The following is a 27763-nucleotide window of genomic DNA, read 5'->3' on the forward strand; positions in this document are numbered from 1 at the left end:
ACATTTATTTATGAAACATGTAAGTTACATAAACTACAAAATATGTATTTTAACCTAATAAGTAACGCCATCGCAAAGATTTTCGGAAACACTTATTCAGTACATTTCTTTTCGCACAATACAAAAATTTGCCCTAAAATTCTCCCGCCGCAAGGGAAGTTGCTGGTAACCTTTGACCCGTAAATTACAACCACGCGTCTTCTGCTAGATGAGCGTGCAGGGTGAGGTGCCAAATTTTATAGAGTATGCAACAAGGTTGACGTCAACGGTCAGAAGTGGCTTTTATTCAGACAAGTAATATTTTTCCTATACATTTTAGTAGTTCACGAACATAAAATACAACTCGCTGTCGTTCTTCATTTATTCTGATGATGAGTTCACAACTGACAAAATATCTCGTTTTGAGGCGATGTTTCCACCCAAAAGACATTGCAAGTCGTTGGTTCGACTGTGTAAATGTGACAGCCAGTTGCACACTTGTCAGGAAATACTCGACGAAGCGAAAGAAGACGAAAAGGAAACTGACCGAGAAGCAGCTGGTATGTAAACTCCGTAATGTAAACATAACTGCAGAGGTGGGAAAGAGGTGTTAAGTGCGGGTCCGGTAATCCAAAGGTACATACATTCGTTTATAGTGTGTGTAATAAACAATAGATTCATTTACGATCAGAAGTAACTGATAAAGTAGTCCCTTCCTGGCCCCGCTACTGTCTGTGATGGAGATCAAATTGACAGTGTTTTCATTCTGTGGCGAAACAGTAACAATAATAATAGGTTCTCCAGCTCGTTACATGACAGCCCCAGTAACTTAGCTCTCTCTATTTTACCCGCATGAAGTTTGGTATATTTTACTCAATTATTTTATTCCTCTCGATATTACCTGAACAACAAAGTATTCGTCCTCAGCTTACAACATGTGGACATATCCTGCATTCTGCTAATCAACAAAGCCTGTTGCAAGTTGTTTACAAGTAATATTGAAAACAATTAAAATTATCATGTCTGAAGTTGAATTCAGTTGTCAACAATAACAAGTGGTCAACAATAACAACTGGCTAACAACATATATTTAAGCAATATACCACACCCAGTGACAGTATACCACGAGATTTTGACCAGTTCACAACATATGTGCACGAGCGATAGCAAGTGCACATGTGAAGTGATAGGAAAGGTCAAAATTTAGTGGTATTCCTGATGCTGAGGTGGTTTCTTGCTATTACATCATAATATTGAATTGAAATTCTGGCATGAAATACACAAAGGGAATTTTTCCTTAGCTGAAAGCTCGTGCCCAGCCTGTTCTAACTGCACATGTGCTGTATTGTGCATATAGCACAGTTATTTTCATGTCTCGACCAATCAGATCACAGTATTGGTGTTTGACCATGCTTGAATAGCTGTACCATGGTTTGTTGAAAAAAATGCAAACACAGTAGAGTAACTCTGATGCAGAGCATGAATTCATCAAGAAACAGCAATCTATACAAAACTGAACAATAATATTGAAAAACCTGTCAGAAGCTACACACATGGGAGCTTGCATCACATCACAGCAACAACAGCCAACATGTCAGGGATGTTGGGTGAACACTCTACAGGAACCCTTGGGGAGAACCATTTGATTTTAGGGGTGGGGTTGGATGACACATACTTTCTTCTCACTTCCCATTTTAAATGATTTTGAAAAGTATGCTTCATTGAGAGAGGAGGTAGCATTTTTGTACAACTTTCCACTGATTATGTCCTCAGCTGTACAGAATAATATGATGGAAAATAGGGAGACCAGTTGCACCTGTTTTATGAAACAAATGGATATTGATTTTTTCCAAATACAAAAGATTAAAGAAATTTACATGCTGACTTTTTCAGAGAATGACCCCTTCATTTTCTCATAAGTTGCTTCCCAAAAGTATGGCATTTGTAGTACACACAGAATGCAGAATGTGACTTTATGGTCATTTAACAGTTTCTTTGAAATTTATACTGAAATATCGGAACATACTTTTAATGAATATAATTAATCAATTATCTTGAGACTTCACATTATCGCTTTTATGCAGAGCTAAAAAAGTTATAAGAAAACTAACGTTTGTTGGTACAAATCACTGAAATCAAACTGAATAGTGGGTAAATTGTTGTACACTGTCGTATTACTTTTTTTCTACGGTTCTCCCCTCACAGAAAAAAGTAATACGATAGCATAAAAGACCAACCTATCTCTACATCGGATATTAATCAGATTGCAGTTGTAGCTGTTATTGTTGAACACCGCAATTTTTTTTGTTGAAGATAACAAGATACTCCTTCATTTTTAATACCAGAGTAGACATTTCATAGACTGGAGACGTGTTACTGTAACTGGCGGCACAGGTGGAGATGGCTGTGCGTCAATGCTGCGTTCCTCAAGAAGCCACTTTGGATACCCAGATGGAGGCAACGGTGGACACGGAGGTCATGTCATTTTTAAAGGTGAGGAGAAATGGAATTCTGTGATGCTACTGGGAACAAATTTTAAGGTAAACACAAGACAATTGCAAAGCATGTTGCCTGACGTATAGTACAGGGCAACGTGTGACACAACTGTCAGAGTGCATACCTTTCAGTATTTTGATAACAAACTTACTACCATATATACATCTCACATTCACAACTTGGGTGCTTAATTGGTTGTGTTGTGGCTATCTTCTGATCAGAACAATTTTTCTCTCAATTTCAAATGCAAGGATGGATTATGTATGGAACATTCAAAATGCAAGACAAATCCTAACAATCATTTAGTGGGTCCCTTGCCACTGTTCAATAATAAAAAGCAGAGGCATTTGCAAATTTGGCACTCAGTGCTTGGGATGCCTTGAAACAGCCAGTGATAAGGAACGTGTATTCCATGCAGCCTTGTAATGTTTTATTCACCACCAGGAATAGTATTTTAGTAAATAGGTACAAACTTTGTTACCATACTTAAACTCATCAGACTGTATTAATACTCACAAAGAGTGTCTGAAGTCGTATCCCAAGTTTGATTTCAGTTTAATATGTAAAGATGGTTTAATATATGTAAATTAATACCTTGGGTGTGTATAACCTCTCACAAGATTCTTTGATATATAAATCATAATGTAAATTCATTTGACTCTAGTCATTACAAAAAGACTGTGCTCTCTGGAAAAAAAGCATGTACGATGTACTACCATTCTCTCGATCAAAAGTTAGGATCTTGCCTCAATGTTTTGCTGTATATCTGGTACGGTTGCAAAAGTGATATATGACCTGTGGAAAAGTATACACAGCCTCTCCGCAAGGGCACCGTGAAAAGTAGAACGTCCCATTGACTCTTTAACTTATGTTATTTCACTGAATAAGAATCCAGTCCTTTAATGCAGTGATGTTTGTGTGATGGTTTAAGTTCATCATAATGCTGATTTTCCTTACAGCTGAAAAGAAGATAATTTCATTGGAGTCCGTAAGACATCGGTACATGGGTGATGACGGTGGTAAAGGCGGCAAACAAAATTGCGACGGCAAGAATGCCAAACCTACCATTGTCAAAGTAAGCGTGTACTTGGTAATTGTGGCGTTTAGTGTTAACACAATGGCACATTATTACGCCTGAAACAAAATTAATGTGTCAGAAGGGAACGTCTGAGATTATATGTTTGCTTATTTGCTGGAAACTGAAAATAATGCATGGTTGTGCATAAAATAGAACAAATTATATTACGTGAAGAAAAGTTAAAAACAGACAGTTAAATTTCTTTGATATGGTGCCTTATATGTTAGATTTTCAGGTCCAAGTTGAATCAAAGCTTTCAGACTGTTACGTACAGTTATCTGTTTTGTACATTAATTGACATTTTTATGTGCAGTGGGAATGTATTTTTACAATTTCTGTTCAATGTTCAATGTTTTCTTGGTAATTGTTCTGTATACTTGCAAAATGTTGTCATGTTCAGCCTAGAAATAGCATTTTGTAAATCTTTAACATAGTAAAGACAATAAGTATTGCAACAGACATTGATTTGCTACTATTTATTAATTTGATGATGAAGTAGTCAATCACTACACATGAACAGGAATTGAATATTTTGTATCTACTTTACAATTTGTGTCATTTATGTTATCCTTCTCATTGTTTAGGTTCCTGTTGGAACCATGGTGAAAGAGGACGGCGTTGTTCTGACTGATTTGAAAACTGAAGGTGATCAGGTAAATGAGACACTTGAGTTGAAAATTCTGGTTAGGAAGAAAATCATTTCGTATAAAACTTATTCCGACCTGTTGACCATATTGACAGTTCTACCACAGGGAAGCTCACTAATCCTGCCAGAATGCTGAACTTGCCAAGGTACATTTGTGTCATTCACATCTGCATAATTCACATCAGGAAGCAGCAACATTCTCAAGATGTCTGTAATGTGAGATCAGTTGCTCTTTAGATATACCACATTACAACAAAAGAAAGACCTTAAAAAATCTTCATTAAAAATATTGAACAGTAGTGGTCAGCTGTATGGAAAGCAGTAGTCAATAACTGATTTTCATTTGATGGCCAAATGAAAGAAGTGTACCACTAAAGCTGTCTATAGCTAACTAGTGTTCCCGTTGGGAACATTACTGACAAGCCTCTTTTACCATATGCAGATATATGCAAATTGGTAATAACCAAGTACATCATAATTTAAAATAGCTCATGGTCATTCCGTTTTATAGAGGGAGACCATAAATAAAGTGAAGCGACCATAAATAGCCGGATGAAGCAATGACCTGCTTGGCTCATCAGCCACCCCCCGCCCCCAACCATCATCACCACCACCACCTCTTCCCCCGCCTCCGTCCCCCACCTCCCATGCTACCTATACCTTGGTATTTACTGATGTATTATGCTGATAACCATATAACATGCCATTGCATGTATATGTGTGGTATTTACCCATAGTTCATAGCAGCACATGGAGGAACCAGCGGCAAAGGCAACTCTTTCTTTGTATCCAATGAGAACAAGTCACCAATGCATGCCACAAAGGGGTCACCTGGACAACAAAGATCATTGGATGTTGAACTTCGAATCATGGCCCACACAGGACTGGTGAGTTCAACGACTGACTTTTAAAATTGGATTGTAAACACAGCTCATATCAGAGTAAAATAGGTTGGTTTATTAATTAATTAATGTTTTTAGTGATGACCATGTAAAGTAACATCTACACAGGAGAAATTACCTATAAAATACTATTGATTCAGGTAGCAATATTTGAGACCAAAATAGAGCTCTTCACTATTACTTGAGCTCCAACCAAGGTGACATGTGCAAATCAAATGAAGGGCCAATTTGAATTATTTGGATGATGAACTCAGGGAGAAAGCAGGTATATGTGATATTAGTCAAGCTAAAGAATATCTTTTAAAGAACATCTTAAACATTTGTGTTGATATCTGAAATTTTGTGTTCATTGCTACTAAGGTATTCCAAAGTTAACCCTGCAACTGAAATAGCAAACTGTCTATCAGCAGAGTATGTTTACAGAAGAGAGAAATTTCATCCATACTTATTTAGGGTCTTGATTGATTCACAGGTTGAAAATAAAATTGAATGGTTCATTGTCTTGGTGAATGGATTGTTTTAATACTTCATTTTCATTTTAGTTCATTGGTTCACCAATAGCCTGAAAGACTTCAGATTTGTTTTGTAATCTCTGTCAGATTGGCTTTCCAAACGCTGGAAAATCTTCTCTACTGAGAGCGTTGTCACGAGCAAAACCTGCAGTGGCTGCATATCCGTTTACAACACTCAATCCGCATGTTGGTATTGTGGAATATGATGATTTGGAACAAATAGCAGGTGGGTAAAGAATTGTCGCAAGACATTTAAGACGGACCTCTGTGCATATTTCATCTGTTGTACCACACATCTTGCAATGAAAGTCACAAATGACGTGAATTGTGTTCATGACAATCCTCACTCCCTATCATTTCAAAATGTTTAATTGTTTTGCTTTCATCAGAGTAAGAGAATTTGTTACGGTGACTGAATCATGCAAGTTCATTGCCTATGTATTATAAAAATATATCTGTGATGTAATGTGTGGTGTATACTGAAAATTATGCCATCAGAGTATAATTTACAAATTATGTCTTCAGCAGGATTTGAGTTCATAGTGATAATTTCCCACTCACATAAGTCATGTCAACCTATTAGTTAGTTCATGACATTAAAATAGCCCAACGTAATCTACATAAAAACAAATGGAGATTTTGGTAGCTCACTCTTCATCCTAATTATGTAACTTGTGCAATGTGAGATGTGCCAAATATGTGAATGCGTCGTTTGTAAAGTCACCAGTTAAGCTCTAATTTTTTTTGAAATCCTGTTATATATCAAAACCAAAGACAGAGAGCATCTGTACGGAAAAACATAGATACAACATAAACATATGGAACGCTTGGGATATTTACTCAAGAAATAATTTTCAGTGATGAGAGAGAGATGACAATAGCTTTTCAATTTCACTCAGTACCATGTAGATTGAAAGATCCGTCGCTCGAGGGCACTCTGTACCCCCAGTAAGGGGGTGAGGCATAGACAGCGCCCTTAAGTGATGGATCTTTCAATTTGAGTACCATGCAACTGTAATTATCCGGAGTCTCTTCAATATCTTTTTACTTTCCAGTGGCTGACATTCCTGGTCTCATACGTGGCGCGCATCTTAACCGTGGACTTGGCCATTCATTCCTGAGGCACATAGAACGCTGCCAGTGTCTGCTTTATGTGATAGACTTGTCGGTGGGGGAACCCTGGACTCAACTCTCTGATTTGAAATTTGAACTTGAACAGTACCAGGAGGGTCTGTCAGAAAGACCCCACACAGTCCTCGGGAACAAGATTGATCTGCCGGAAGCTGCGGAGAATTTGAAAAGACTCGTGGAGCATGTAATGCTGCCAGTAATGCCAATATCAGCTCAGTGTGGAACTAATATCGCAGAGTTAAAAGAGCAACTGAGGGAACTGTACGATGCAAATGTTGCCAATACAGTGGAAGATGTGGAAAGCTGAAATCTAATTTTTCTATCATAGTTATGATTGTCATTATAATTCCTGAACATTTTAATTATCCTGACCACTTTCGATATTTGGTCTTGGCCAAAGGCAAGGCAGGCAGACTCCTGCGTATGTCTAAGAAAGCCTTCAAAATATCTCATGATCAAGTGTAACCGATCATGAATCATAGTACTTGAATGCTGTAATTCAACATTGAAATATTTGAAAGATGCAGAAAAACTTAAAATTATCAAAGTACATTAATCTCACCACTTTGGATGTAAATTTTTATGGCTACATGTGTATAGTACATTCAACCTGTTCATCCCCATTCTCTGTGAAATGGTCCCCAATCACTATTGAAAACAATGGGCTTTGGGCCAAATCATGGTGGTAAAAGGGTAAATGATCCATCTGTATTTAGGGTTACCTTAGTCTCAGACTGGCCATTGAGAAGTGTGTTTTCAGTCTCAAAATGGTCATCATGGAGTGGCCATAGGCTGAGAATGGTCGTTAGTGAACGGTCAAGGTGATATTATTGACAGAAATGGTTATTGAGAAAACTGTTCTAATGGGGACACATCATAGGAGTTACTGAAAGTGTTTTATATTGTCAATCTACAGTGAATGATCATGTAGGTATGAGTAAAAAACAAAAAGTCATGGTTGACAACTGTTGAAGCATCTCCAAGTTTTATTATAAAAAGTTGAAAGCTGCATGTACAATAAACTAACACATAGTTGAATACTGGTATATCTGGCAAGTACTGAGTATCAAAGGCAGTTCTTAATTGATTATATAAAACTACAATTTGTTTATGATATTTCAAATATCTATAAGCTGATCATGAAGCAAAACATAATGGGAAAAATCACATGAAAAGGTCTTTTTTCTTTCTGAGATGAAGTAATATGATGAGTTTTAAAAGACATCACATAGTCTTGAGTATTTCTTGGAACTCGTACGATTAACATTAAAAGCCTGATTGATAACTTAATGCTACTGAATAAAACACTGAAATTATTACTCAACACTTTTGATAAGTAATTTGAGGACGGTAACAAGATCAAAATGGTTCTCTGTGACTGATATTACGTTACTCTGATTACATACAACACAACAACAGCAGTTTGATACCAAACAACCAGTTTGGTAAAAATCCAACATTTTAACCCTTTGAGTGCTGTTATTTTTCCAAACCAAATTTTACTGCAACATTTAACTAGGTTTTATGAACTTTTCTGTATTTTTTTTGGATAATTTTGGGCCCAATGGACATCATTTTTCATTGGCTACAGTTTTTTATCAAAATTTTGGCAAAAATCTGAAAAAATTTGACTGGGGTACATTTTATAAAGGTGAGAAAAATTGACTTTGGCACTCAAAGGGTTTTTAATACAGAACCTCAACTCAACTTTGGTAATATTACCCTGTTCCCAATGACAAGTTTTGTCCATAATCAAAATCATCGGTAAAATCTGAATAGATTCTGAATGTAAAGAGCTGGACAAACCATAAAACACACTGAAGAAAGAAAACATACTAAAATGTAAATCTGTGAGTCTAGACTGCTTTCAGGAACCTTCTACTTGAAGTGAAATTTGATTTTCACAAGATATCGCATTTTAATCTGATTTGTGTTGTATACAATATACTCATTGTAATTCAGGGTGTAGCCCTGTGGGTTGGTAACTCCAGTGTTGATGCCTTTGCCAAGCGGAACCACTGTACCATCAGACCTGTGGAATATCAACAATGAAAGAAAAAAATTTCTAATAACTTGCTTGAATGCACCTTGGAACACTTTTTGAACCAAAACTTTTACAATACTTTTTAGGATTGCTTGTGTGGAGCCAATTTGTAGCCTGTTGAGAAAATAAATTATATTTTTGCTCTTTTGTTTTTGTAAAAATTGGAAAACTTATTTTTCCCAATGTAGCTAACACTTGGTCTAGCAGCCATTCAGTGACCTGCCCCATTGCACAATTGCATAAACAACTCTTTTGGCTGTCCTGCATTTATTGCTTCAGTTACCTCATATTTCAAAACGAGAAATTACTCATGAGAATAGTCACAGGTGTTTCCCTCTAGAGTTTAAGAATGTTGCTGCATTCATAGGGAATTCTGGTGACATCATGATGTGGTGTCATACATTTTGTATCCATGGCTGAGGAAAGCTGGTCCTTCCACCAGCAAATCATCCTTGACACAAGCATTGCTCCATGTCATGTGCTCATCATGTCAACAAGTATTAACCCTTTGAGCGCTGTAATTTTTTCCCGCCCAAATTTTAGTGCAAAATTTTACCAATTTTTATGAATTTTTCTGTAATATTTTTATAATTTTGGACCAAATGGACATGACATTTCATTGGCTACAGTTTTTTCTAAAAATTTTGGCAAAAATCTGAGAAAAATTGACTGGGGTTTATTATATAAAGGGGACAAAAATAGACTTTGGCGCTCAAAGGGTTAATTTGTTCTTATTTGAAGAGTGCTATCTTTTGTGGATACCATTCATACTCACGTAGTGTGATTTTTGGAAGGATCTGGTGCAATCCGTCCCAATCCCTTGACACTGTGCTTCCCTGCAGGCAGCTTGTCAGCCTTGTAATCAGCATTGAGTAGTTCATTTGCTGTACCAAGTGATACCTGTAAAATTCATGTACAGACAACATGGGCATGACAAGTGTTATCTTATGACAATAAAACTCATGTCCTACTTGTGCGGAATTTCCTTAACACAAAAAATTTTAGTAGATCAATTTGACCAAGTCAGGTCAGTCTTTTAAAATAATGTTGTCTGTTGAACAAAACTGCATTTTCCCTATGTTTTAAAGTACTGGCCCACAGTATAACAACATACATGGTACTCAAAATCATTTACATCCAAACTGTCTGAATGCAAGTTTCATCACTTTGTCAATTTTCCAATCAGGACAACTTTTACACATACAGGATGAGCTATATATATATAAATCAGTTGAATATATCTCCTCGGTTTCATCAGCAGAATTCCTGACTGCCACTGAAGATTGGCTACATATTCACCAAAAATGGCCAAACATTTGAAGAAAATGGTATAATTTTCATCGCTATATACCTACTCATATTCTCAAACACCATGTACAGTGAAACTGCCATTACAATAATCTGACTTACCTCACTGAGAAGGCAAAGTCCGACATCTTTAGACTTGGTTGCAAAGCAATAGTTGGCTGATTTTGATGACATGTCAGCGAAGTACACACCTTTCCCAAACTGAAGGCAAAATAAATACATCGTGTCAGCTTATAATGCAACACCGAGCATTACCTTGTGAGTTCCAGCTACACTCCAATCAGTTTGCTTGGAGCCCGACAAGTGGAATGGACTGGAAAGTTTGGCTGCCAACAGATGGTGCAAAATAATTCTCTTTTTCTGCAGCATGGTATGGTTTGATTATCAAATATAGGAGACTAAGAAATGCAGATGGTACAATGACCTGCTGTAACATGACACAGTGAAAAGTAATATCCACCTGTCAAAATGAGTGATTTATCTGCTCTGAGTGCCAACATCTACACAACTTGATACTGACTGTGTCATTTCAATATCACATTACATACACAGAATTAACCTCTAGTCAAACACAATATTGGCTCAGCCTGTTGAAGCAAAATGTGATGCTTTTTCATGGAAAAGGTGAATAGCCATTGCATTTTCTTTTTGTTCCACTGCACAGCACAGTGAGTTCAAGATTAAGAGTACCAAAAATTACGAATACAGGTAAAGCAATCATCCTATGTGAAAAGGAAGGTAATAGGAAAACCACAGCTTACCAGCCATGATGTATGATGCATCTTCTGTGTATCAGGTAAAAATAATACATGGTATTTCCAACATAGGGGGCGCACTTTCAATATACTTACCATGTAACCAGTCACTGGAGCTTCAGGTGGAGCAATTCGCAGGCCTTTACTAAGAATTCCCATGTAATTCGTCAGACGTGATCCATGCCATAACAACATTCTAAATAAATAAAATACAAACAAAATACATGGGGTTTTCAGCTGTGCCAAAATTTTTGCCAAAATCTGAATGAAGACAAATGGGTGGAGAACAAGGACCAAATTTCCAGCCAAATATAGAACTACAACAAATGAAATTCTACATCAAGTACTTAGATTGATGTGACGATGACTGCACCCGGTCAGTTTGTTGCTGTTTGGGATGCAGATTTCTTTGCAAGGCGATTGGGTAACATGTAGGTGAACGGTTATTGTGTAGGTGATTGGGTACCGTGTAGGTGACTAGGTACCATGTAGGTAAATGGGTACCATGTAGGTGAATGGGTACCGTGTAGGTGACTGGGTACAGTGAAGGTGACTGGGTACCATATAGGTGATTGAATATACCGGTAGTGTAGATGAATGATTAACATGTAAGGTGACTGGGTACCAATTTAGGTGACTGAGTACTGTGTAGGATGGATACAATTGTGGGTGAATGGGTACCACAGACGTAAATGGGTATCGTGTAGGTAAATGGGTACCATGGGGTGTCACTTCGAATCCCATTATAAAATAACCATATCATGTACATTACAAAGTCTATTTCTCCCATGAAATAAAGAGAATACCTGTTTCCATAATCTTTAAAAAGTTCTTGCTCCTTGTCCTTGTCCACGGCAAAGACATCCAGGACTTCCATTTTGTATTGATTGTGTGTGATTGCGTGAGTGTTCTTGACATAGTCGCACACCAGCTGTAAACAATGCAGAAATCCAAACTTGTCATTTCTCTTGAGTAAATAATATGTAAATATCGATAAGGAAAAATGGATCAAAAAACTGGAATGAAAGATTGATAGCACAATACTTGTTGTCTGAGCAGCTCAAAAATCTACACTCTGACACTGGTCACAAGATAGTTTGTCAGGATAAGTTTCATCACATGACCTAACGTAGAAGTCTACATAATGCAGGATATTTGGAAAGATAAGGACATGCATACAAATACACACTGAAATGAAAATGTCACACAAGAAGAAACACCTTTTACCTTAAACTCTGGATCTGTTTTTTCTAATGGGTTGAGTTGACATTTCATTGCACTGTAATGTCTGTCAATAGGATTAGCAATTTCTCCGGTTTCGATTTGATGATGTTCATAGCTATTTGGATGTCACCCAGTGCCTGTCAGTGAACAACACAGTCCAGGTTTAGTCATTGTGTGCTAAAATGCATCATGTTATCATGTGTGAAATATGCCTACTTGGAAATACACATTTTCAGGAAAACCTCAGTAAAATCTTGATGCTGAAATACTGTAAAAGGAACTTTGATCCATTGTGCCACTTTTAACAAGCCATTTCCATGCCAGCCCTCAAACTACTTTACTTTATATTAAGTTTATACACTGTTCATAGTCTTCTACGTACATTTGATTGTGCAAAATTCAAACTGTACAACCCTTTGTTTTATTGTACAAAAAATACCTCACTAGATTTCACAACACTGTCCAAAATTTGAAGAACTCCATGTCCTTACAAGGAAAAGTTAGGCACATTTATAATATTATAATTGGCTACATGCAGTTCATTACTGTTAAAAATTATTATTTTAATGTCTTTTCAGATCAAAGGAGGAAACAACATGCCAACTTACTTCCAGAAGGTCAATTTCTCTCTGTAAATCATCTTCACTGCGTATCACAGGGGGCCGCTTCATTCTGAAAAATTCAGTCAAATGGTAGAATTCTTTTAGTTAGTTCAGTTTTTGTCTAAAGATGTACAAACAGTAGCATCACTTGGCAAACACAGTCCCACAAGTCAGTGCGCATCAATGGTTTTGAAGAAACAACAAAATAAACCTGCCTGACACTTGCAAACAAAATACTAAAAGTTCAGCTGTGAAAAAACATTACAACTGGACACAGATCACAACAATAGTTTTTGTTAAATATTAGTGATATTCCCTATGATATAACAATGCAATCGACTGAAAAGTCAGAGGCAAGGTACTCTGTTTCTCAAACCAATATTTATATTCATAAACCCATAGCAAACCAACTGCACATAATATAATATAGGTTTATTGAAATCTGCAAAGAATCAAATAACGGATTCGGAAGGTTTGCTTGTTTTGGCAACTTAACAAAGCTAAATCTATTTTCTCCACAGTTGATGACAGAAATTGTCTGAAGCACATTGTGACAAGCCATGTACCATTTGAGTCTCTTTTCCGTGCAGGAGGTAAACAGAAACATGGGGAAGTTGTACAAGTTCAGTGCATTATATCCTGTCAAATATCCTTACAACTGGACTTACAGAGATTCAACTGTCATTTCCGAAGCTAAGACCACAGTCAAGTTCAATGAACATGCACCTGGGTATGTACTATGACACGCCATGCCAATCACGCTGTACACTGCACAGCATAATGCAATCCACATAGATGACACTAACTTACCCAAAGTCATGTGGTATCCTGGTATAATATGCATCACACGCCTGGATGAGTCTGTTTCCAATGATGTTGTTCTTGATGCAGTGTTCAATTTCTTTCAAGGCACCAAGACCTGCTTTTATTTGATCGTCAGTCAGTTTGCCGAGCGGGGCTTTTTTTGCGTCATATTTCATCTCGATCACGGTATCTTCCATGGCTTTGACATTGCAAATCATTTCAACAAGAGCCTGAAATGGAAAGATTTCTCTTTTAATATCTCAACAAAAAAGACTTATAAATCACTGCCGAGTCTTGCGATCATCCCATGAAAATGAATTCTTAGGTATTTCCAAAGGTAAATGAGCAAAGATCTGGGTTAATTCATTGAACTACTTGATAGTTTTATATCAGTTGAAAATTACACAATTCAGATTTACTGAATATTGTTGTAGTAGATTGTGTCAAACGGTCAATTCAATTAAATATTATGTCATGATATACTGACTGAGAAGAGCCATCAACTGTGAAGTACATTGCTTCAACTATAGCAGCAGACACAAAATCCAAGAGTGAGGTTTTTGCTAGTCCTCATTCATTTACACACACAGTGCCTGACCTCTTCAGACAAAGTGAAAGCAGATTGTATAGGTGAAGCTTCCAACATGGTCACAAGACGATTTCTGACCCATGAAGGAAAGAAAACTGGCACGGCATTCAGTGATAAATTACCTGGAGTCGTTTATCCAGCTTGGAGTCCGGAATCGTAGTCTCTTTCTTCTTGGCTTTTGACTTGGAGTCTGTTTCAGTTACATCGTCCTGCGAGACACACAGCTTTTGATCAATTATACTGAAATGTACATGTATCCTCAACTTTCAATCAATGACACTGCTAAACTATCCCTACTTCCAGTCATTGACAGTATGTCAATTTCCAACAAGTGACATCACTAACTGTCTTCACTTTGAATCAATGAAGCGGCAAGGTCTATCTCTCAATGATTAAGACTGCACAGTATCTAAATTTCAAATCATTAACAGAGGAAAAACTTAAACTTTCAATACATGGAACCACACAGTTACCCCATTTTCAATCAATCAGGGAAACAAAATGTTTCAGCTTCTGATTACTTAAACTGCAAAGCTTGCACAAAGTGTCTCTAATTCTACTTCTTATCAATGGTATGTCAAGACATTGCCACTTTTAATGGATGAGACTGCATGGTAAACGAGGTCTACAAGACATACACAGTTCACGTAGCCTGCTGGGAAAGCACAGTCGTCTTAACAGAAAGTACACAGCACAATATTACCAAGACTGAGCCACAGTCCCTTCAATGTCAAAGTCGATGCTCATTACAATGCAAGCAGCAATCTTCTATAGACTAAAATACACGAAGCTGAAGATACAATGAAATCTACACAGAGATACATAGGAAACGCACCTTGGCACTGTAGTCCATTTCAACTATATCATATTTGCCCTGGACTTTTGTAAAAGAGTGTCTGTTGGCCCAGTCGTTGAGCGTCTTGTCACGAAATTTCTTCATAAATACTTTTTTAGCTTCGTCAAGGTCAGGGCCGCATGCAACTAGATTACTCTGTCCTGCCTTCCCAACTGCAATAGAAATACAGCTTTATCATCAAGTGAAATTATTTTTCACTAAATAGACAAGTCATAGTAAATGACATAGTCCCCACTTGATTATGAATTTGAAAACCATCAGCGGAAATGGACATATTGGATTGTGTCACAAAACAAATCTACGTGCATATGTATGACATAGGAAGTAATCCTTGTACCAAGTTTGAAAGTTTTAAGTTTGAAAAGAAATCACTCCAGGCGTCTCTGAGATATCTGCATGAATGGACAGACGGACAGACATGACCATAAATCCCTCTGGACATTGTCCGTGGGGATTAATAAGCACTTTTGATTCAATGAGTGCATTTCCACCTACTACTCACACAAGATAACATTCAAACAAAGTCTTGTAATAAATTTGTACTTTTTGTTCAAATTTCTGTAAACAAAAAACATTAGGTACGCCTAACCATTCTTTTTTGTGGAACACTTACCTCGTCCCCACCTCTGCCAAACACTGAACACATTTTTCCCCTCATCCTTCAACAGCTGAATAAGGTAATATTTGTTGTTGTTGTTCATAAGATTGGTCTGCAATAGAAAACATGACTCTATTTTAAAGTCATCTCTCACAGTAACAAATCAAAGATTATGAATTCTTTCAGAGCAAGCATTCTTTCATTCTACCACTAACTATTAGTGGTTCAGGATGGTCCTACTTAACTTTGTTATGGTAATCACAAACATCCCACGAACCTGGTAATGTATTACCTTGAATGGAAATGATTATTGGACAAGTTTACTGTTAATGTCATATTTCACAAGATGCTATCAGGAGTTTCTGAACAAAGAATCTCCTCTATGTTTATGATAAGTATGATGCAGATACAGGTTTTTACTATGATACCTGACAGGGGAGAATTTGAAAGTCCACGGGAAGAATGTGAGAGGCCGATGGGGAGAACATGAGAGGGGTGTCCCCCCTGCGGCATCAAAAATTTTGAGACGTTGTGATGTGAGCAAAAGTGCAATCTGAAAGACGTGTCAATTTGTTTTGCACTAGGTAAGACTGTTTGAAAGTGACATTGAACACTGGTATTTTTATTACATTTTTTTGCAAATCAGTGTTTGAGTCACAATATTCAATAATCCAACAATGACAATACATTTGTACAGGGTAAAAACAGCTCTCAGTGTGCCGGAGATTGCAGATCAAATAATTTGCAGGAATGGCAAAATTAAAGCTAAAAATCAATCATTAAAATCACCAAAAACATCCATTAATTCTACTCCACTTCATGGAGAACAGCACAGAACTCTATCTCTCAATGTAACTTTAATATGAAATTTGAGGAAAATTGAATGTTTGCAACTTTGAGATTTTACAGCCAGAGAAATGATCTCGCCAGCTGTGCAATTTCTCCGGCTGCCGGCTTCTGATGAAAAGCCTGAGATACACCAATTATGAGCCAGAACTCACTTCATGCTTGATAATCAATAAGCCACTGTGTTATGAGACAGAGTTAGGTTATCAATGTGACAATTATTTCTCTTTCTGCCCTCTGTATGGTTGTACACATTTTGAAACTCACAGAATTAGACATTTGTGCAAACTTTCCTGAAGAAATCTTTACACCATTCTTTTTTCAAAATCAAGAATAAAGTTAGGGGCACCATGCAATTCTGGTATTAGAAAAACAAAGAGCCTACAATTACTGATACTTCAAATTCAAATATGGCCATTATTCTTTTCACTGACTTGACAGGGAAAAAGTAAATTTCTCTGATTTTCACAAAAACACAACAGTGAAAACTTCATTTACTCAACAGGGTTTCAAAATGCGTACACACAAGCAGCAGGATAGCAAAATACTGCAAAAATTTGAAAGTCTAAAATCTGTCCTTGAGGCATGCGATGGCAAAAAAAGTGGCTAGAACGTGTATGAAATTACAGTTCTCCTTTCTGACAGGCGACTAGCGACTGCAAACTTACCTGATTCAGCATTACATCGTAGATATCATTGCCTTCCCAGAAGACTTCTGCCTTTCCAACTTTAGCGTGGCATTCTGGATCCACTGGTGCTTTGCCTTTCATCACCACTGTCTTGATATCTGTCAATCATGACATCACAGTAAACGTTTATCTATGTTAGCTGTTAGGACAGTGAACTTCATAACAATCCAAACTGAAAACAGTTTATTAAAGTTCTATTCATGATTTGAATCTCAGTATCAGGATGGCTTCCCCTGGACATTTTCAACCTAGACATTTCCAACCAATCAACTGGTACTAGTTTTAGAGATAGGGTTTGGGTAAGCGTCCTGTGGGTAAGTCCCGGGGTTGACTGTCCTAGATACGGAATCTCACAGAGCCAGGTTGTCAAAATAAAGTACATGGACAGGGATAAAAAAATTGACTTTCGTATTTACCATTTAAATGTTGTTGCTATTATTCCAAATATTCATCAATAACATTATTCATTTTGAAAGAAATTTGGTTAATCATCCAACCACATGCAAAACAAGCCCTGTAATTAAACCCCTGGATACATAAAATGAGCTTGAGCTGATGTAATATTTATATTTGGGCACAAACAGTGACATGTTGCTCGCCAATTTAATCTTATAATTAAATTGGCTAGCAACATTTATATTTGGGCACAAACAGTGACATGTTGCTAGCCAATTTAATCTTATAATAACTGAACTTTGGCCAACAGTTTGGCAAATTGTGCCCAATCGTAACGTAACTATCATAAGTTTTTCTTATTTAACTAAAATAAACAAGTCTCCTGAATAATATACCTACTTTTAGCTTCTGATTTTGAAGTTGAGGGTTTTACATCACCATCATCGTCATCGTCATCATCATCATCCACCTTCTCCTCTTTGACTTTCTTTTTTGTCTTCTGACTTTTCTTACCGCTGGTTTTCTCTGTGTTAGTGGACGCTGAGCCATTAGACTCTGATACCTTAGCTTTAGCCGGTTTGTGATCTAGAGAGAAATGGATTGCACACATGACAGCAAATTATACGATAATTATCTGACAATGATGTATATTTAAATTCATGTCATTTAAGTTATTTATAAATTACTTTTTCTTATTTTTTATTCGGCAAATCACCAGGCACAATGGTCGATGACAAAATAAACTCTGACAAAACCACACACACAAACAAACATTAGCAGAGTGATAATTCAAAATCAACAAGAAATCTACACGGGGGAAATAAAAAGGTGAGAAAAAAATATCGGGATTCATTTCTGGGTGCACAATATCATTCAAACATAGGATTAGTCCAGAAACCTTACATGCTGTCAGATCCAGTTGATGTTTTCAAACTTGTTAAATCCACTGGTTACTGACTGTACTACTGTTGATGGGGTCGACTTCCAGTTCTCAGCAATATAAAGACATTTCAATTCAACAAAACTGAAACAGTGGAATTAAATTAATTCAAACCAACTCACCAACTTTGATTCTTTCAACAGTTCTTGTAACCTTGGTAACATCATTCAACTGATCCATCTTCTTTAAATCGATGGTGTATGATCTGTGGAATGCGACAATACCAACACTCTCTTCTCCAGCCTGGTATGACATTTCTATGGTTATTGTATCATTCGCTGTGTACGGATTCCACCGGTTCTTTTCATCCTGCCACTGCCATACATAGTCTGTAGCATGCAAGAATATCTCTGGCAATTATTATTCACAATTTTATTTGTTTACTTCTGATCAATCATCCAACAGGCACAAGCCCAATGCTACGAAGATTAAAATGCCTCACTATTATAAAAGTTCACAACTTTATGCTTGAGTCTAAAACTGTAACATTGAATTCATCATCCTGAACTTAGAGGGTCTTTAAATCACCATCCTCTGATAGGGAGTACTATACCCAAACCAATGCCAAAGAATGCAAAGCAAAGAGGGTTTTGATCGTTCAGCAAACAGAAATAGCACTATGACATGACGACTGTCATCAATTCATACTAGCATGTCCAACCTTTACGTCTATTTTACCATGTTTGTTGCAATTAAACAAGTCATCGTTGATGACACAGTCCCCACTTGTTAATGGGTATTTTGATTACAGGTCCTCAGAGAGGATAGAGTCCTCTTCATTAGGTCTGTGATAAAAAATACTTTTGAATGAATTCACTTGATACCTGTCTGAGTTATGGTTCAGGACATGAAAAAAATTGTAACAAAATGGTCGCACAGTGGCCATATTGGATCGCATCACAAAACAAATTGATGTGCATAGCTATGACATTGGTCAATGTCCTTGTACCAGCTTTGAATAAAATTGGTCGAAACATGCGGATATGCCTGAGAAATGGCTCTGTACATGAAAAAATCGTAATAAAATGGCCGCCTGGCGGCCATATTGGATCGTATCACAAAACAGATTGACGTGCATATGTATGACATAGGTCAATGTCCTTGTACCAACTTTGAATAAAATCAGTTGAGATATGCCTGAGTTATGGCTCTGTACATGAAAAAATCGTAATAAAATGGCCGCACAACGGCCATTTTGGATCGTATCACAAAACAAATTGCCGTGCACAGCTATGACATTTGTCAATAAGCTTGTACCAACTTTGAATAAAATCGGTTGAAACGTGCCTGAGTAATAGCTCTGTACATGAAAAAATCTTAATAAAATGGCCGCCTGGCGGCCATATTGGATCGTATCACAAAACAAATTGACGTGCATATCTATGACATTGGTCAATGTCCTTGTACCAACTCTGAATAAAATCGGTCAAAACATGCCTGAGTAATGGCTCTGTACATGAAAAAATCGTAATAAAATGGCCGCCTGGTGGCCATATTGGATCGTATCACAAAACAAATTGATGTGCATATCTATGACATTGGTCAATGTCTTTGTACCAACTCTGAATAAAATCGGTCGAAACATGCCTGAGTTATGGCTCTGTACATGAAAAAATCTTAATAAAATGGCCGCCTGGCGGCCATATTGGATCGTATCACAAAACAAATTGACGTGCATATCTATGACATTGGTCAATGTCCTTGTACCAACTTTGAATAAAATCGGTTGGAACATGCCTGAGTTATGGCTCTGTACATGAAAAAATCGTAATAAAATGGCCGCCTGGCGGCCATATTGGATCGTATCACAAAACAAATTGACGTGCATCTGTATGACATATGAAGTAATCCTTGTACCAAGTTTGAATGAAATCGCTCCAGGCATCTCAGAGATATCTGCGTGAACGGACGGACGCACGGACGCACGGACGGACGCACGCACGCACGCACGGACATGACCAAACCTACAAGTCCCCCGGACGGTGTCCGTGGGGACAATTAAAATCAATCCTCTTTCTATCAGGCTCCATAGACAAACCATAGAAATAAACACAACTTGGGAGAAAGGAATAAGTTACGATTTGTGGAAATATATCTCGGCTTCAACTGAAGATGCTGGCATTCAAGGCATAAAATGAGAAAGTTATTTGGGCATTCAAATAGAGTGATTCCAAATTTCTGACTGTATTTCAATCAAGTTTAAAAGCAATTTATTTGCTCTGTGTAGTCAAACTTAGAGGGCAATGGTACGTTGGCAGCATCATGAAAATTTTGAATCGTTGGTTTAGCTAATCTTGCAGCTGATTTTCTCTAAAATATCCATAAAGAAGCCTGTTCACATCTAGGCCCAGGGCCGGCCAGAACTAATCCGGCAGAATGTGAGAAGATAAGCTAATCTTTTGTCCGCGTTCACATTACGTTCAACGCTGTCCTAGCCTAGACCATTTGGTAGCGTCTAGCCGACCTTTGACCTTATACAGGTCACAATTTCCCTTTGCCATAACTGTTAATAAAATTTAATTTAAAACTGACAGTCAAGCTAAATGCCATTAAATTGGAAAGCACCAAGAAATTACCTTTTATCATAAGATTGTACCTATTGGACCTCCCTAGGTGGTTTCTTTTGAACCATAATTGTGTACTTAAAGGGTCTTCATTCATGACATCACATAAGATGACCCAGATTTGACCTTTCAGAAAACCTCAAATTTTTCTCCTTTTTCCTTGTATTCTGACTCTGTTTGTGAAAGTTTCCTTTGAAATAATGGTTTTTACTATCAAACTGAGTAATTGCAGGCCAAACTTTGATTCAAGCAAAGTAGATAAAACTGACTAAAAAGGACGACCGGTACGCGGAACTCACAGACGCAAAGCCAAGCCTCAGTGTATTCATCATTCCTCCATGATGTACTGTAGCACGGTCCGTCTGAGGTACTGAGGGACCGCGATTGCAGAATCAAACAGCAACAATGTTTGCTTCACGTACAAGGGAATTTGTAACTTTGTAGAAAGGAGAGTAAAGTGTTTCAATACATTGTAACTTTGTAGGAAGGAGGGTAAATTGTTTCAACAGCTTACAACATTTATTGTAAGCTGTAGTTTTCTGTTGAGGAGGCATGGTGACATGATTTCATGAGAAGAAAAAAACATAAGAGCTGCAAAGACGTCAATATTTTGCTATTTTGTAACCAAGTAGAACAGAGCTATTTTATCGGCCGGCCATATCTAAAGCGGTACACTCAGAGAACTAGAGAGTGGCAGAGCGTACGTACTGTGGCCTAATTGAAATTCACTTGTCTGTCGGGCTGGGAGAATGTTGTTTTCACTTGCCCGGAGTCAAAATTCACTTGTCACGGGCGTCGGGCGGCGAGAATTTTCGAGCCCTGCACTGCATGTCAACTACAGAGGGCGTCAACTGGGACCTGAGTAGGACAAAACGCGTTCACATACGCTGTTTACTGCTCGGCCAGAGACTTGGGTCGGCCACAAACCACCCCTCTCGACTAGGACAGAAATTGTCCGGACAGAGGCCGGCCAGAACCGTTCACACCTGTTTTTTGGTCGGCCACGAACCTGGCTAGGACAAGGGCCTAGTCTTTTTTGGCTAATGTGAACGGCCCTAAAGGAACTAGCTGACAGCAGAAACATGGCAACTGGACATACCAAAAAAGTATTACATGCAATTCTTCATTGGAATTTAATTTTGCTATTTTTTTAATGATCAATGTAATCCACAGACTTAAATTATGCTGAAAATGCTAAAAGCAAATACTCTTATGTTTAACTAGCAAATCGGTGAATTTAAATCTGAGTGACAATCTTCAAAACACATGAATCGAATAGCATCACTGTGAAAATTAATAGTAAGTCATTGAATTGAAACAGGACCAAGACCAAGTACCACATGCACAGTCACTTGTGGTTCAGTACATGGTGACAGCCTCTGTGACGTGACAGGTGTTTGTCTGCTGTGTACCTAACCACAAGCGACTGTGCCATGTACAGGTATTGATACTTACAGTCACTTGCATCCTTGACAAGACACCGGATTCGCCTTTCCCAGCCCGTTTTTGCGTTTTTCTGCACCATCTTGTCAAGCAAGATATTGAACTTCACTTTATTGACAGTCATTTCCACTTTCATTTCATCCTGGTCGTAACTGTCGTTGATCTTCTGCAGCATGTCCTCGCTGAAGGCGGTCCAAGTCTCTCCATCGTCTTCCCATTCCCAAGACAACGACAAGCTGGTTTTCGGTTTCTTGGCAACCGGTGCTGCCGCTGCTGCAGCTGTACTTGAACTTGCCGCAGCTGGGAAGAAAATCGGGGTTTTTTTTCAATTGATTCTTGATAGGAAATAATTCTTTGCATACAGCATATCACGGCCGAGAAGGAGTACGTCGAGGATGTCAAACTGGTTCTTTTAAAATATGGTCCATATCCGACTAAATTTCAATACCACGAGTATTATATATACTTACATGCACAGTCACTCGTGATCTATTCAGCTCTTGGACTATTCGCCTATAGACGTGTGTACATAAGTACACACATCTATAGGCGAATAGTCCAAGAGCTGAATAGATCACGAGTGACTGTGATACATGCATGTATATATATAGCTGCAGTACAGTAGCTCGAGGTTTTGCCTGGGTATTTGGGTCGGACGTTTTGCCGTCCGACCCAAATACCCAGGCAAAACCTCGAGCTATATATACAGCCTGCCGGTCGCACAAATGACGCGGCGAAGACGATTGACGTGTTGTTGTTCTGCACGGTACACCTGTGTGCTTATATGTGAAGGCATGGATATACACTATGCACTATGAACGTCTTCGTATACCGTTACGTTTGTTGGTCACAATATCACTATCATAGCCAGGGCAACATAATTATAACTTACAGGTAAATATCAACAGGTTGGGTGAACGGTGACCCTAATTTATGGTAAATTATCGCAAAACCACCAAATTTCATTGGAATTCTGTCGTTAAAAAACTTGCATTCACCTGCTTTCCTACGTCTTGGAGGCATAGCTACCGATCAGGGTACAGAACTGCTATGTCAGCCTTTGACAGTTCTGGCTATTTAAAGCCACCGTGAGTGAGAGAGATAATGTACGACAGAAGCAAGTATGAACTTGTTCACCAGCTGATTCATTCCCGCCAAATATTCGTCATCGCTTTCTGAGTACAACGTCATGTAAATTTGTTGAACATTCGAACTCTGAGGGACTGTGACGTTTATTACTACTATATAGTAAAAAGAATTCAGGTTGACCTATTTACGCCCGGATCTTTTTTTCACCTCGTTCTCCAAGCAATGATCGTAAAGAGACCCTGTTTTGTGGCCACACGTTCTCTTCTCATTCAGGAACACGGTGGTACAGTAATATGTTGATAAAAATTCATAATTTTGATAAAAAATGCGATTTTTCAAAATCTCTCGCAAAATCCCGTGTACTCTCGCTTACCCTAACAATTGACGGTGCCCCCGCGCGAGAAATTATAATAAAGGCAAATATAAACAAACACAGTCGCATTTAATGAGGTACATTTTGGTAGGTTTCTTGCAGATCATTCTGACATTCACCTGATTTAATTTGTTTGCTTCAATTATCTCCGTGTTTGCGATTAATAATTATAATATCCCGTCTCCGGTGGGGGGCTCGCGACCGACTTTTTGTTTGTAAGTGCGCACGACCGCTATACGTGACCCCCGTCGCTTACCCTATGTTCTAACGGAACAAATTCAGAACAAACGAAAACCGCTAATTTCAAGTATCTTTACGCGTATAATGTCCCGAAACATGTTAATTTACTCCAGCCATACCTTTGTTTACTCGTCCCGTCTTTAAAATTGTGAATGGGTTTGATTTAATGTGAATTAGCGACATCAAACGAACACACCGGACAAGCCGCGGAGTCGCACCCCCGACCATGTGTTACCTGTGCAAACAAACATGAACCTGTGACCGAAACGGTATACGCTCGTAAAAGAGGCGTAGATTTAGATCAATAGATAGGAATATGATGGGAGCCATGAGCTTTTAAAAATTACAACATTCAAACAACATGAACTATTCAAAACTTCCAATTTTTAAAAGATATTTCGATTTCGCGCGCGTCGCCAAGTCGGTCGCGGCCCAGACGTACAATGAGGTCAACGAACTCCTGTGTATGTTACAAGCCGATGAAAGGCGCGCCGTATCTCCTGGCCTGGGAAAAATATATGTGCATATCGCGCAAAGTGAGGAGTTTGTGAAAGGATGTTTGGATATGTCAGAAAGATAAAGTTTTACAATGAGTAGGGATGTAGAGTATTTCTTTTCAAGTATTGCTGTTAAATTGCCGTGATTAAACATATCCAGTCCGGCCGGGGCTGACACCGCCGGGATGGAGTGGCGGAGGTCGATCATCACACGGAAGGACGTGAAAATGTTCTGATGCGACGTAGTCTGTCCCTTAGTTTATTCTCAGTGCATGGAGCCTTAGCTTATTATTTACGCGTTTGGAAATGTGTGATTTACAAAATATCCGCAAAAAAGTAATGCGAGATAGTAGTAAGAAAACTTTACATGGTATGATCTATCAACGCCAACGCCGGTCTCTGGGTAAATATTGTCGAGGCCGGGTGATCGTACTCAAACATCCCCAGGAGCTCGCTTTGTTCAAAGTTGCGACTTGGCATCAATGAATGACTTTCCTTCAGGATGTCAATAAAATAAATCCAAACTATCATTGGATGATATTTTAAAAAAAAAGCCCTCCCATATCACTCGGGTTGATTGTCTTCTCTAAAACTTGCGCAATGATTGGTCCTTTCCGAATATTTCTCAATTTTATACCACGTGGGGGAAGTTCATCAACAACAAGGTCTGTGAGTGGTTTGCAAATTGCAACTTTCGTCTCACAAGATTGTCAATCAAACAGTGTCGCGTCCCACGTTTTGTCTCCGCACTCCAGGGTGAAAAAGAATCACTTTGCGAGCAGACAACGAACATTTTTAATGAATTGATCATTTTTCAACATCAAAAGTTATATAAATGACAACTTTAACTCACAAAAAATAACATGATGATGAGACAAAGATTGAATGAGGGAAAGTCCTGACACATTTCTATGAAATCCAGGATAACTATTTGTACTGTTGTTTGTTGATAGTTATAATTTCCAACGCGTCTGTATCTTTTTAGGTCATAAATACAACACTTTACTCGATCGTTCCTTTAGCAATGACTCATACTTTAACATCTGCATAATTTATTCTTCAACACAATAGTCACTTTTCTTTGGCTATGGTACGTCCACTCTCTCTCGAAAGAAATTATGACACCTTCAATATCCAGAAAACAGTGTAGCACATAGGATTGTTTATTTCAAATACTACATGAATATGCAGACAAAAATCAATAGATGAAAATTTTGTTCAATGCTATACATGTATATCATTGATATAGGAAATATACCAGTGTATCCAGAAATACCAAGTGTACAAATATAGTGTGAAATAAATTTGGCATCTACTTGAATTTTTAGGGGTGCCCAGAAATAAATATTAAATAAACATTATTTATTGCTTGGTATGCTTTTCACAAAACTGATGAAGAATGAATGAATGAAAGTCAAGGTGACATTTTAGTATGATTACGTTTAGCTGTGAATACCATGTTGTGGACTACAGTTTGAAATAAGATAACCAAGGTGAAAATCAGCAAGCCGTAGATCTATTATTAACCCTATTTGAAACTGTCCCTCAGCTACAACATCATGTATTCACCTGGAGATACAAGAATCTCATCCACCTAAATCTAACGGTACCCTTCAAACCACAAGTTGTCTGAGCTCCGCCAGTGACCAAAGAGACACAATGAACAAAAGATGCCGGAGAATCATAATTTTATTTATTTTATCATTTCTTCCCGACCTTACTTTCATTTTCGGACAAATGATAGTATAATATGGAAGGGATTGAGAGATATCAATCCCCAACTCTTTCTGTATATTACAAAATCACAAATAACTGAAAAAACATGGAGAGGCTTAATCACGTCATGGTCTCCAAACCGATTCTGTAAAATAGTTTACCCTAATTGCCTTTTTGGGAATGTGCAACTTTGTAATCAACTTGCTGTGTGTATTTCAGGTGAGATAAACACTTGCGAGTGTAAAATTGGCGTCATCCTCATACTCACTTCAGCTTCACAGGGCAGGTATGGATTTTGGGTGTGAGATGCCGCGGTGTCATTTTTTTCACTAGACTGACGACGGTCAGATCTGACTATTCCCGACAGTACAAGCATCATATCATGCATTTCCAGTTATCTCTTTCACAAACATTCATTCATTAGGGTTTTGCGAAGCATCTTGTGCTGAGGAAATATGTTTTCATGAGAGTGGATTTCATGTGGAACGAGTTGATTCCTCCAGGCAAGCCACGTTTAGAATTTTTACAGACAACCTAGTACAACCAGTGGTTGTGCTAGGTTGTCTGTTCAATTATTTATCTGCGGCGAAGGCAGGTACAGCCGCGTCGTAACCCGAGGGGAGCGGGCGCCGAGTTACCGAATTGCGCCTCCAACGGTTCAGACGAGAATTCACACATCCCAGGCTGACAGCGTCATTAAGTGTAGTTATAGTGACACACATCTGGAACACTGAACTGGACCGTTCCCGGGAACCGTTGATAGTATCCTGACAGGGTTGGAAAACTTTGAGGGAGAAGAGGTGTTTGTTGGTTTGTTTGTTTTGTTGTCTGCTTTTTTGTTTTTTGTTTTTTTTTCTTTTGCTTTGCTTTTACAGTGAACGCCAACTTAGAATGAAAGATGAAATTGATCTCACATGTAATGTTATCACGCCGTAATTTAGGGGTTGCACTTTCGTTTAAGTGTCGCTTCTGTTTACATAGAATTAAAATTACAGCTTTATATGAAGGGGAAAGGGTGAAAAAGAAAAACACAGTTCTTCCACGAGAATCGTGTAGCTTTACCAACTGAATGCATAGATGTACGAGTCCGACCATTCATTTAATGATTGACATTCATATTTGTTCGTTCGTTCCTTTTTATTCTTACAGTTATTCGTACTTTAACCTAACACAGCCTGAATGTATATCGTAACCGGAGAAGACTGAAGAAGATTATGCCCACACTAAACAATTGTAAGAATCAACGTAATCCTAGGATTTCATTTGTTTCAAAATAGACCGGGCTCCTAAGCAACCCCCGTTGTTTTCATATCGGAGATTGGTCCAAGTTTCTTTTGAAGTACCACATTTTATCTCTCAAGGGTCTTTCAATTATAAGTAAAATATTCCGAAACAGGATGGGATTCGTAGAGGCTGTCAGAGCTTTAGATTAAAAAATAAGGTTTA

The 27763-nt window shown here is 38.0% G+C and overlaps 2 protein-coding genes across 2 annotated transcripts; one reads left to right on the forward strand and one right to left on the reverse strand.

Moving 5' to 3' along the window:
* The first annotated feature begins 186 nt into the window (after positions 1-186).
* Positions 187-8936, forward strand: LOC139147961 (mitochondrial ribosome-associated GTPase 2-like). The gene is made up of 7 exons (XM_070719215.1): positions 187-539; positions 2325-2472; positions 3435-3550; positions 4138-4206; positions 4937-5086; positions 5701-5839; positions 6669-8936. Exons 1-7 carry the CDS (start codon positions 369-371, stop codon positions 7049-7051), a joined length of 1176 nt encoding a protein of 391 aa, XP_070575316.1. The 5' UTR covers positions 187-368; the 3' UTR covers positions 7052-8936.
* LOC139147960 (poly [ADP-ribose] polymerase 2-like) lies at positions 7713-23563 on the reverse strand. The gene is given in 17 exon segments (XM_070719214.1): positions 7713-8776; positions 9564-9688; positions 10199-10297; positions 10948-11047; positions 11658-11782; positions 12079-12158; positions 12161-12212; positions 12684-12747; positions 13488-13711; positions 14193-14279; positions 14906-15078; positions 15540-15636; positions 17039-17157; positions 17855-18040; positions 18518-18724; positions 22415-22702; positions 23401-23563. Coding segments are annotated over 17 exon segments (2205 nt in total). The 5' UTR covers positions 23426-23563; the 3' UTR covers positions 7713-8622.
* Between the last annotated feature and the right edge of the window lie 4200 nt (positions 23564-27763).

Source organism: Ptychodera flava, chromosome 13, assembly GCF_041260155.1.
Source record: "Ptychodera flava strain L36383 chromosome 13, AS_Pfla_20210202, whole genome shotgun sequence".
Lineage (NCBI taxonomy): Eukaryota > Metazoa > Hemichordata > Enteropneusta > Ptychoderidae > Ptychodera > Ptychodera flava.

What these genes read in the sequence shown, in the direction of transcription:
- LOC139147961 (XM_070719215.1), top strand. Translation starts at nt 369, where the DNA reads ATGATGAGTTCACAACTGACAAAATATCTCGTTTTGAGGCGATGTTTC. An exon ending in AGGTCATGTCATTTTTAAAG is followed by an intron (nt 2,473 to 3,434) that starts GTGAGGAGAAAT and finishes TTTTCCTTACAG; the next exon opens with CTGAAAAGAAGATAATTTCA. An exon ending in TCATGGCCCACACAGGACTG is followed by an intron (nt 5,087 to 5,700) that starts GTGAGTTCAACG and finishes AATCTCTGTCAG; the next exon opens with ATTGGCTTTCCAAACGCTGG.